This window comes from Eucyclogobius newberryi, unplaced genomic scaffold (genome assembly GCF_026437365.1).
Source record: "Eucyclogobius newberryi isolate DKJ021-1_F unplaced genomic scaffold, fEucNew1.0.hap1 SCAF_19, whole genome shotgun sequence".
NCBI lineage: Eukaryota > Metazoa > Chordata > Actinopteri > Gobiiformes > Gobiidae > Eucyclogobius > Eucyclogobius newberryi.
Window position 1 is genome coordinate 11,828,870 of NW_027315823.1, and position 12,054 is coordinate 11,840,923.

Here is a 12,054-nt window from a genome sequence, read left to right on the forward strand (position 1 = left end):
CTGGCATATGTGCTACCACATTAACCACTCGACCACCGAGCAGCACGCTACAGGAATCTGAGAAACCTATGAATATTCCATGAATGTATTTATTTTTTGCAGGATATTGGCGTCACAGAGGAACACAGCGGCGACCAAACCGATCTATCAGCAAGCCCCCCTCCACCTTATGTCCCGCCCCCTCCGCTGTCACTCTCTGACATCACCGACCACGAGCCAGTGGACCAGAGTGATGTCACAGAGACCCTGGCCAATCCTGATGAGGAGGGGGAGGGACAAGATGGTGGCGCAGGGTTTGAGTTTGACAAGAAAGAAGACGAGGAGATGCAGAGAGATCCTGAGAGTAAGGATGTGGAAGCTCAAGCAGGTAGGATCAAGATTAGACTGACAGGAAACATATTCTGTTATTGTCAGATATGAACATCAAACTACAGTAATATGACAATCTAACAATGCTGTGGGATTTAATCCGCTGGCATTCCAAACCAATGTCGTAGTATCAACGCTGTGAGTGGACACGTTATAATTGGTTAACATCAGCAAATTACAATAGGTACAACTAACAAAATATGCTTTTGCACCCTTACTGATGAACATAAAAAAACACACAAATGTACTTAATATATTGTTTTATCGTGTTAACTTAAGTTATGATAGTCTTGAAAGTGCACCTTGTAACTGGAGGGTCCGCCACTTGCTTGTGTCCATGGAGATGTTATTACTTTTCATAGAATGTTCCACTGCTGGCATTAAACCTATCTCTCAGATCTGTGGAGCGGCGAGATCACTCACAAACAACAAAATATGTTTCCATGGGCTGCAACACTAAAATAAATGCAAGTGTATTGCATACTGCTGAGCATCCCACAAATGATTTAATAAAACATCAATTCATTTTGTGTAATGCAAATATGAAGTAAATGCTTCAGCCAGTCAGCTGCAAATACTCTGCAGAAATACTTTCCAAAAGAAACCAAAAGATCAGAAAACCACTGAAAAAACAAAACAGTTTTTATACATTTTATTGTCTGGTTGTAGGCTCAGAGCCGGACGTGATGATGGATGTATCAAACCCCCTTTCTGAGGACCTCCAAGGCACCTATAGCGATACAGTGGATCCGTTTTTGGGCAAACTGGACCAGGACAGCTCCCTGGCCTGTTCCGAGTCCCTGGGAGAACCTGGCGAAGATGTGGACCAAATCATGCTGTACCAGCCCATGGAGACGGGAAATCCCCTCAACGCAGACGTCCTGATGGATAACGCTACGGATGACTTCTTAGAACCACCAAACCTCAAAGAGGAATGTACAATGCAAGACACGGAATTAGCAAATGACATAGATGCCATTTCAGAAGGGCAAGCAGATCCGGTATCGCTAATGGAGATGCCCATGTTGCAGCCAGATGAAGAAATTGGAGAGAAGGTTGTTCAAGGCGATGAAACAGACTTGGAAGAACATTCTGAAGCCAACACCTCACAGAACAATGATAACGTCGAGGTCAAAAGTGAAGCAATTATCGATGAGGATGGCAAAAGTAATTTTGAAAATGAAATCAAGCCAGATCCAACTCTTTTCCAAAACAGCGCTGATTTTTCTAACTTTTTAGCGAACGAACAAGTCGAGACGAAGCCGCAACAACTGCCAATTAAAATGGAAGACGCTAAGCAAGAAGACGTGTTCGTGAGATATGATGACGCTATGGAAATAAAACCATTAGGATGCTCTGTAAAATCAGAAATGTTCACCAAAGCTGAGCAATTAGACTATCCCATCAAGGACGAAGACGCCAAACCGCAAAATTTGACATTGAAACAGGAAAGCGTGGACAGTAAGGCAAACGTATTCCAGTTAGCTTACTCGGACGAAATTAAAAGCGAAAACAAGCCTTTAGAGTTTCAACCTTCATTCGCAGACCTCAAGACGGAAGCAAAACCGGAAGATTTGTCGGCGTTTGCAGATAACGTCAAGTCGGAGATAAAGACGGAGGGGCTGGAGCTGACGGCGTGTCCGGATAGCACGGAGGTGAAAGCGGAGACCGGAGCGGAGGAGTTGGAGATGGTTAAAGGGGAGGCCAAGCAGGAGCTACTGGAGGCAGACAGCACAGTTATAACTCCCAGGATGGAGCAGGCAGGAGGAAGGGCGACCGATGGACCGGAGAGCCTGTGCAAAAGTCAAGTGAAGGAAGAGCGGCCCAATACTCCAGGTGAGAATGTAAACACTGTGGGCATTGTTTGGAATGTGGAATGTGCATGATCATCTTGGGAGCCCTGGAGGTACTATGGTTTCCCCCCATCAACCTTAACACATGCACAGTAATCCATCTAGGTACTCCTGACTGTAGACATTTATAGTGACGAAATTCTCTATTTCTTCCCGTTCCTCAAACTTGGGTGATGTGTCAATTATCTAGTCTCCTCCCCAGTAACAACTATGACTTTTAACAAAGATTTCACTTAAATATCAGTCCAACTTCATATTTATAATTTGCTTTTCTTGCAGGCTAATGCTAATGCCTATAAGAAAATTCAGGGCTAGCCGAGTTGCTAAGTGATCAATAGCATGAGTATCGAACACTGTGTTTACTTATTGTAATTCTACATTCCTGACCACGAGCCGGAGAAGAGCTGGTTCCTCTCAGCATTGAGGGATGGGTCAAGTTATCTTGATGTAAAGTTGTGCTGAATAATATTGATAATAATAATGCCCTGTGATTGTTAAATAGGTATTTTTGGGGTGTTTAAAGGGTCCGTCGCCGAGCTCTGTTGCTTAATTCTGCTTTACATTAACAATACAATTAATGCATAATGCACATCTTTTAAAATGTATTCCAGACATCTAGTTACAAGAGGGGAAAAGAAACACATTTACAGCACACTCCTTACCAAACATCTCCTGTATCTCCCGTAGCACCCGCGCTGGAGGGCTACAGTCCTCGCTTTGCCACACCCATGTCCATGTGCGACATCCCAGACAACCTGCACGACTCAAGGGAGAGAGAGCCCACCATCGCACAGCTGCTCCAGGAGAAGGCCCTCTACTCCTTCTCCGAGTGGCCCAAGGTACGCTCCGTCTGCCATAGTCACACAGCACAATGTCAAATTAAAGAATCTATTCATCCCTTGGGAATTAATACGATTAATTTTGATTTTATGATTGTCATGAATTTAAACACCATGAATTGTGACATCTTTAATTGATACGAATAGAGTTCCCTATCTTTAATTCTGAATTTATTTTGAAATGATTGAATTTGACTAAAACGTTCACATCGCGTTTAAACATTGTTTACTATTAGTATAACATGCAGCAAAAAAATGTTCAGTGTGCAGTGCACCATCAGGATCTCAATGTTATAAAAATGAGAGCAATATTGTCACCTTTACAGCGTTCGCTTTTGCTTAAAATATACGTTCAGACTCTCCTGAGACTCTCCAGCCCGCAGTGTTTTCTCTGCTCTAGACAGGACAGTCCAGTCAGACTGAATCAGAGTGCTCCTGGTGCAAGGACCGTCTGAGATTGGGAAATCAGGGGTTCGTGTCCCCAATAGAAAACAGGTTGTAGTATAGGAAGTGCAACAAAATCATACTCACATTGTTACTCATGTTAACAATATTACATTTAAAATACACCAGAAGACAGAAACTTGCACAGTGATTTATAACAAAATTCTAGGGGGTATAGTTTTGTAATAGAAGAGATATGAGGAATAGTTTTAGCGGTCTGTGTTTTGATTTATAATTACCATATAATAGAATCATTTCTTCTCGGCCCCTGGTGTTGGTAGTGGCCCCTGGGGTGGCTTTTACGGGATGACAGCTGACTCACCCACGGGCTAGACACTGATGGTGATGGTAAACAGGAGTAGAACATGGAGAGTCTGAGGAGGCTGATGTTTCTGCTGCTGTGGTCAAGTTGAAGTTGTGGTGGTTTAGTTTCCCGTTGGTGAAATCCCAGTAAAGTAAAGTAAAAAGCCCCGTTTGTAGGATTGGGTTGGTTGAATCTTTCTAGTTGAATTTATGCTGCCGCTTTCAAATAAAGTTGTGCTTTTAAAATGTGATTGCTCCTATTAGGTTCTCTGTATGCCCACTTCACAGGACCGTGTGATCATAAACCGCTTGGACTCTGTGTGCCACGCCATCCTCAAGGGGAAGTGGCCCTCCTCCAATGAGCAGTACGACTCTCCCGGGGTGCTAGCTGCTAACTCCTGCCTGGCTAACAGCTTGGCTCAGCAACACCATCAGCAGCAGCAGCAACAGCAGCAACAGCAGCAGCAGCAGCAGAGGGCGAGCTTCCTATCCTCCACTTCAGTCCAAGCCCGGGTCCAATCCTCTGCCGCTGGACTGAGCTTCCCCCTGCCTCCGCCCCTCACCAGGCTGCCCAAGGTGAGTCACCATTCTTTATACAGCTTTTGAATCACCAAAGATTTGAACTTGTAATCCCTCCGTCTCTCGCGTCATACTGGTCAGTGGTGTCCAATTTGAAAGGCTCACTTGACTGAAATAAACCTTAATTAACACTAAACCTCCTTTATGTATAACTCTATTTATTATGAAATGCTGCTTTGTATACTGCCCAATTATTATGAAGCCATCTATAATGCACTGCTTTGTAATTCAACTATCTGTTCATTTTTTTGTATAGACCTTTCCAGGAGTGATGCGCTTGGTATTGTAGTATTAGTACTGGTCCAAATACTAACTTTGTATCCAATACAAAGTTGATATCAATTTTATCTATTAAACAATTGGATTAAAATATAAAATATAAGTTATTTGATGGTGCCCCCAAATAACTTATATTTGATAAGTTATATATACGTTATTTGGGGCACCATCCTCAAAGGTGATGCAATTACCAATCCTCAAATCAAAATCTAAATTATTTTTTTTATCAATAATTTATAGTTAGTTAATCTGAAGGTTTGTGAGAACATAACTGTGATATTGACCACTTTTCTGGAAATAAATTTCTCTTTTTCCAACTGTGGTTTATAAATATTCATTGTCCAAACAATGAAACTGATTAAATATGCAAACTAGTCATTAACAGGTGGAGAAACAAGATGATGATTGTTATAGAACTATCTAGATCTTTTCGGCCAAACTGTGAAGCAGGAGGGTTCAGTCGTGGGGTCCCAAATATCTAGCGTAGCGTGTTAGCTGATGTCTGCAGAAGGCCCTGTCTGGAGAAGTCAGCCTGCTCAGATGAGGGCAGCATTGATCTGAAGTTTGTTTTGGCTCTGAGGCCTTCCTCCGCTGATGGGAAAGCAGTTGCACTGATCCACAGATGAGGCCAATTTGAAGATTGTCCTGGACCCTAATTGTTATAGACTTGAAAAGTGGCAAAAAGTGGAGTTTGTATGTGTTTCAGTCCTAATCACGTCAACAGGCACGTTGGCGGCCACATGATTAAGGAGGAGAGAGAGTAAAGTTAGTAAAGTTGTTACGTTTTAAAGCTCTCTCTGGAATTTCTCTATCTCCCATCTTAGCTGATAAGCACAGAGACGCTCTGTGTCTCTCTTCTCTCAGTCCTTGGTCTTGGAGGACCAGGATGGAGCTACTCAGGGGGTTGATGTGGCCCCTGTTTTTTTTTTTGCAGTAGACACAACACATTGAATATTGGCGCGAGACTTTTTACATCAGTGCTAGGCTGTGCGGGCAACTACTCTAAACACATCATTCCTGGAAACGTCTATATTCTTCTTAGCTCAAAGTGTAGAAATACGGGTCAAATGCAGAAAAACACACCACCTGATCTGTGTTCACCTCACCTGTTAGCAGCCACACTATTGTAACAGTTTGGTGTATCTTCACACCTACATTGACTACGGTAAGGTACAGCACCGTTATACATTGTACTCAGGGCCCCTCCCACTCTCATTGTTGTGTTGTTGCTTAATGTAAAGCTTTTTGTCTTCGTAATGTGTATTGTTATTATTATGAATGTTTGTAACAGGCCTGGGTGAGAAAATGATTTGTTAGACTTGATGTTGCTTAAGTTTCAAGGCATTAATTATTCAGCTCAATCTAATATGAATAAAACATAAATTCAAGACACTGTATTAATACTATACAATGCTGACTATTATAGTCAAGACACACAATACAGGACTTCACTTCAACATGATTATGTGAACTACTTTCAGTGAGATTAGCTGTCTTACCTGCCATATGCAGTTTTTCTTATAAAAATGTTGTCATTATTGTTTTCACAAACCTCTCTGACAACAACTATGTTAAGTTTAAAGGTGCTTAACTGTTCTGGAGGTGTGCACAGCTTGACACCATAGACATGTGATTGCTTTTTTTGGAATGTTCCACAGTATGGCATTAAATGCACATCAAATGTATCACAAATTTCTCACAAATACCTTGAAAACATGCATTTTTACTGTGAGCAAGGTTACCTCTCTCACTTGATTATCTTCAAGTTTAAAAGAGACATAATATACTTTGTTCCAGGTGATTTGTGTTGAACTACAGTATAACAGACGTAGATCATAATTTAACGGTTTGTTCATAGTTCAAACCCAATATTGATCTAAAACGGCTTAGTAATAGAAACAGGTCATTGACTTCCTGTTCAAAATTGCAGAACTGATAAGCCCCGCCTCTTCAAAAATGACATTTCACTGTAACAAGCCACAGATTCTCATTTACATGTGACTACATCACATTTTAGAACCCTGCACTTCACTATTTTTTTTATTTTTTTTTAAAATAATCACAACTAAGTGCTGGGATGTGGCAGAGATAGGGGGTGGGTGAAAACAGAATTTTCTGCGCACTTGCGCCTCAGTTGCAGGACAACACTGGATTACTCGGACATGCACAAATCCATCAAACTGCAACTTTGAATAATCTTATGTCCCCTTTAACATTATACTGTGAAACATACTAGGCAAAGTTATAACATCTCCATGGAGACACCCTCCATAAGAAAGGTTACGCAGTGTACCTTTAAACTGACCATAGATGAATTCATGACTCTTTGGCCCAGGCCTGGTTGCAGCTGCTTGTTTGCGTCCTGTACTTGTCCATGTGTGTCTAACAGTGCTGCATCTCTCTCCCACCCATCCCTGTGTCTGTCGCCTGGTGCAGTTTGTGTCGCGGGGCGGGGCAGTCGGGAGGGGCGGAGCTTGGCGCCTCACCTCGTTGCCTCTGTTGCAGGAGAGGCTGGTGGCTCCTCCCTATCTGCCCGAGCTCAAGCGAGGGGGAGTGCGCCGGCCCTTTGACTACGAGGCCGCGGCTAAAGCGCTAACCGGTAAGATGACGGCCAGCGACAAGGCGGGGAGTGTAGTAGCTCCTCCCACGCGCCGCACGCCGCCTATGTTGATCAACGGCTGGCAGGAGACGGCCATGGATTTGACCAAGCCCTCAGGAGGCGACCAGGAAGAGGGAGGGGCCAAAAAGATAGCCCCGATCGCCGCCCCATTGCCGGGACTGGACATGTCGGGCATCCTGCAGGCCGGCCTCATTCACCCGGTCACTGGGCAGATAGTGAACGGCAGCCTGCGCTCGGACGATGCCCTGAGGAGGAGGAGGGGCAGGAGGAGGAACGTGGAGGCCCTGTACTCAGAGTTCACCAAAGGCAGAGGACTGACCCCCGAGGCACAGGTGAGGACTGGGGGACCGTCAGCTCTGTGTGCACTGCCTCTGTTTGTCCATATGCCATCACATTACATCATGTCTGTACACAAGCTGAGATCTACAGCTTCTCAAACTCTGGTACGCGGTCGCCTGGATGGTTTGTCTAGTTCAAATGGTTTCTGGTTTCCTGTATTAGATTGTTTTAGCCTAAACCTAGATTATTGCAGAAGTTATAATGCAATATCCAGCAATTTACAATGACTTTGTGGACTGTTAAACTATATAGACCATGATCCTTTGTTTCTGTACGGACTACACGAGTTGTTTGTCCCCATGTTGAAGACATCACCACATGCAGTTACCTCTCTTTTGTGACCCTGTGGATAGTCATAAAAAATAGTGCATAAAACTGGACATCAAAGGGGTTGAAAGTTCATGAATACGGAAGTTATAGGTTTTGATCCTTATCTACTGCGTCGAGTCGCTGACAACAATTAAAAGCAGAGACAACTTGCCACAACAAACTTTTGTGGACATTTACGATCAAGCTTCCTCGTCCACAAGCCCTCTGCACTGGACAACCCCTCAAAACCTTCAAGAGCATGGACTTTGTGTGTGTGTGTGTGGACAGTTTTGAAATTAGGCTTGCAAGGTCTGCAAGCAGGCGAACGTTTATTATGTAAACTAGCATTAGCTAGCTGCTAACTCCCTGAACAAACAGTTCAACACTCAGTCTGGAGTGATTTCTGTAAATCCACTGGTCCCTCCTGACTTAGGCAGGGCACGACCCACAGTGAGCATGCGGCTTTCGTCCCCTAGATGGCAGCAGCAACGAGTCTGTGACGTCACTTTGGACTCAGGTTCATTTTTAGATATTAAGGAGCATTTTCCAGTGACGTGCGGTCAGGCCAATCTGTAAATTACTCTGTGTCACAAATATATTTAAATTGTTTTGAAATATATCCAAATAAGCCCGTTTTCCCCTCACTTCTGCTGCTGAACCTTGGCTGGAAGTCACTGTGTCGTTTAATGCCCATGCAGGCTTTCTTACCTTGTTCAGAGGCCTGTTCATGTTCCGCTAATGATTAGATGTTAGTGAGAAAAACAGGCGGTTATTTAATCACCCAGTGATTCATTTATAATCGTAATTGAGGAAGATCCACACTAAGCAGTGAAGACCAGTGGCATTAGCAGTGGAGCGTCGTCTGTGCCCAGAGGTTTTATGAAGCTGAGCAAGTCAATCTGTGGCTGTTTTGGACCTACTCCACTTCAGGGAAATACAGAGAATTTCTTCAGGAAAGACGTGGCTTTGATTTGCATCTGGGAGTGACAGGTGAGTTTTATTGTGGCTGATTTAATGCAGGGCTGTTTTAATGTGACGTTTGGGGCATTATGGCATTGTGGCTTTATTTAAGTGCATCTGTCTGACCAGTGCACTGCTATTGTATCTCTTCATATGTATGTGTTCTGTTCTGTGTAGTCAGAGCATTACACACTGGAAGAAGAACTTGAAAAAGTACTGCACTTATAATTTCCAACAATTTACTGTACCTTGAAAAGTAGTGCTTGACCGGTCAATAGAGACCACAATGCATTGACATTGTTGGAAAAAGAACAGTGACAGGTCTTTAACTGGACACAACACGACTAACAGAAAGCAGATTGAGGAGCACATGAGTAAACACAAAAACTGCTTACCACAGCGTGAGCCGTTCAAAGATCACTAACACAGGCAAAAGGTTGAGGCAGCATGGTGGCAGAGTGGTTAGCATTCCCCCCATTGATTGGTCCACAACAGTGGGAAAACCCTAAACTGTGTTGATGAGTTTGTTAAGGCAAGAAAAGCACAGTCCTCTTTCTAATCCACAAATGCACAAAGTGAATTCTAGAGTTTGTGAAATCATGAGAGTTCATCTGGCTGCGCACTTTTTCAGTGCAGTGTCAGATTGTTGGTGTGAAAGCTCTCGGATCATCTCAACAATGATCTATTTGCTTCAATGTCTTTGTTTCTCTCCTCAGGCTCGTGTAGAGGCCATCAGCCACTCGGCCGTCTCCTCCTCCACCTCTTCTCCCTCCCCCTCCCCGTCAGAGCGCCCTGCTGGCCCCCCCACGCCCTCGTCCTCCACCCCGACCCCGCCCGCTCAGACCCCTCCACAGCCCGAGATCGTGGCCATAGACCGCGAGGCTGCCAGCAAAGGCCTGATCGAGTGGCTCCGGCAGAACCCCGGATACAGCATGGATCTGCCCGCTTTTGCCCATGTGAGTTTCTAATAGTCATAATGTTATAGTGATGATCAAAATAACTACAGGAAGAGGCGCAATTCTAAAATTAAAATGCACGTTGGAAACAACACACTTTCTTTATTAGAACCTAAATATTTGTTAACGTTCTTCATTAAAGATACACTTTTTATTCATTATATATATATATATATATATATATAAAAAAAAAATAATCTAATTTATTCTGGATCCCAGAACTATTCTTCCTGGAGTCCACATAAAACGACACATTGCACAATTTCACTCATTTACCGTTTGTTTGTGCAAGTTAGAAACAACTTTTACAACCGAACAAAGGTAAATGTTTATCCCTTTAAATGTGAATGAATCCATACATATATCTGGTAAAATTCTTAAAAATTGGGCCAGTTTGCTTATCAATCTCTGCTCTATAATCTGCCATGTCTGGTGTGTCATGTCTACATTTTCTCCTGTGGAGCAGTTAAGAGCTAGTCTAGCAGCTCTAATGGACAATACTCTAAATGAGCTAAAGCTAATGCTGGTATGACTAGTTTAATATACATCAATATACATTTAGAAACATCTGCTTTTTCTGTTAACAGATAGACTTTAACTCCACCCCCAACAGTTTGATTTCCTTTACTTGTTCTAAAACTGCTCCATGTAAGGAGATGGTCAGTTTTGGATTTGCTCAAAATCATGACTTTTGTTTTAGAGGTTTTCAATTTGAACTGATTTTTATCAAACCATTTTGAAGGACACATATTATGCTGTAAACATCGTTCCCTCGTCAAAAACATACCTGGAGTAGCATTTAGCTTGCATTCACGCTAGTTTGATGAATCCTGGTTAGAAAGTGTCGAAAACACTCCATTCTGAATCTCCTTGACGATCTGACGTGAATCTGAGAATCTTCTCTGTCGTTTGAAGTCCATAAATCATCGCCAATCTCTGTGAATTACAACTGTGTGCTGAGACCTGAATGTTCAAGGGCAGCGTGAAATGTGTTGAAAAAAATGTCTTAAACTGTGTGTATTTCCCTCTGCGGCCAGTAGATGGCGCCAAAAACTCAGTTAGTCCCTGGGGAAACAGCAGAGAGCCAAGTGTACTTTTGTAATTTTGCCTGGTACAAACAATTTATTTTATTAGTTCTAAAACATGATATGCCAAACTGCACTTCTCAAGAGCACGTTTAAAGGCTTATAACGATACAAATAATGTTGTAGACTCCAGGAGCCAGTGTGCTGCACGGTTTCATCGAGCGTCCCAAACAGAGGAGGCACCGCTGCAAAGACCCCACCAAACTGGACGTGAACTCTCTGACCGGAGAGGAGCGTGTGCCCGTGGTGCACCGTGGCACCGGGCGCAGGGTAAAACACACTCGGATCACAGCCATCGCCACGTTCTTCTTATATTTGTCACATTAACCAAAAATACTTGTACTGTTGCGCTTCCACAGCTAGGGGGCGCTATGGCTCCAGCGATAAAGGAGCTGTCGCGGTGGCTGGACGCTAACTCGGAGTATTTCGTGGCTCCGGACTGGGCTGATGTGGTCAAACATTCTGTGAGTAGAACGCACTGCACTGCACATGAAATGCTAAATATCACGTTCTTACTTTGATCGTCAAGTTCAACATCTGCGTTTATATTAGAGCGACACGATTTAGGGGGAAATACACGTGCAATAACGATTAGATTTGTGTTATGATAATATGATTGTGTTCAAAGTGTCCAGGAGAATTGACAAAAAGACTGAAATAGGCCTATGAGCTGACAAACGAATAATTAAAAAATATATGTTTATTTATTCTGTTTTTATCAGGGGTTGAGCTGATAAAAAGACAGATATATTGTCATTTGTTTGTGCTTGTAGTTATGTATTAAATATATGAATTAATTATTGGTTCTTGGTTAATGTACTTTTCTTTTTTTTTTAAAGGAAGGGAAAAAAAGGAAATAAATAATTTGGGAAAGTAAATATATGGCCTAAAACACATTGAAATACTGGTGTGGTTTTCTGGTTTATTTTCCCTTTTTCTCATTTTTTAAAATCTATTTTTAATCAATATTATTTAGTTTGTTTTAGTTTTTGATAGAGAAAACAGGATATTTCGTTGTATGCGGAGGAGATTATGGTGCTTCAAAAATCGCAGCTGTCTATTCAAATTGCGATTTCGATTGTGATTATCCTTACAGCCCTAATTTATAAACCTAGAATA

At 42.7% G+C, this 12,054-nt stretch overlaps 1 protein-coding gene across 1 annotated transcript in view; it reads left to right on the forward strand.

The window, feature by feature from the left end:
• Window positions 1-12,054, forward strand: part of chd6 (chromodomain helicase DNA binding protein 6) — a 128,987-nt gene that overhangs the window by 109,973 nt on the left and 6,960 nt on the right. Inside the window, exons 37-44 of the mRNA XM_072451754.1 lie at window positions 103-367; window positions 1,039-2,205; window positions 2,910-3,061; window positions 4,097-4,384; window positions 7,103-7,618; window positions 9,611-9,850; window positions 11,062-11,205; window positions 11,295-11,399. Coding sequence (XP_072307855.1) covers window positions 103-367; window positions 1,039-2,205; window positions 2,910-3,061; window positions 4,097-4,384; window positions 7,103-7,618; window positions 9,611-9,850; window positions 11,062-11,205; window positions 11,295-11,399 — 2,877 coding nt within the window. The remainder of the gene's footprint in view (window positions 1-102; window positions 368-1,038; window positions 2,206-2,909; window positions 3,062-4,096; window positions 4,385-7,102; window positions 7,619-9,610; window positions 9,851-11,061; window positions 11,206-11,294; window positions 11,400-12,054) is intronic.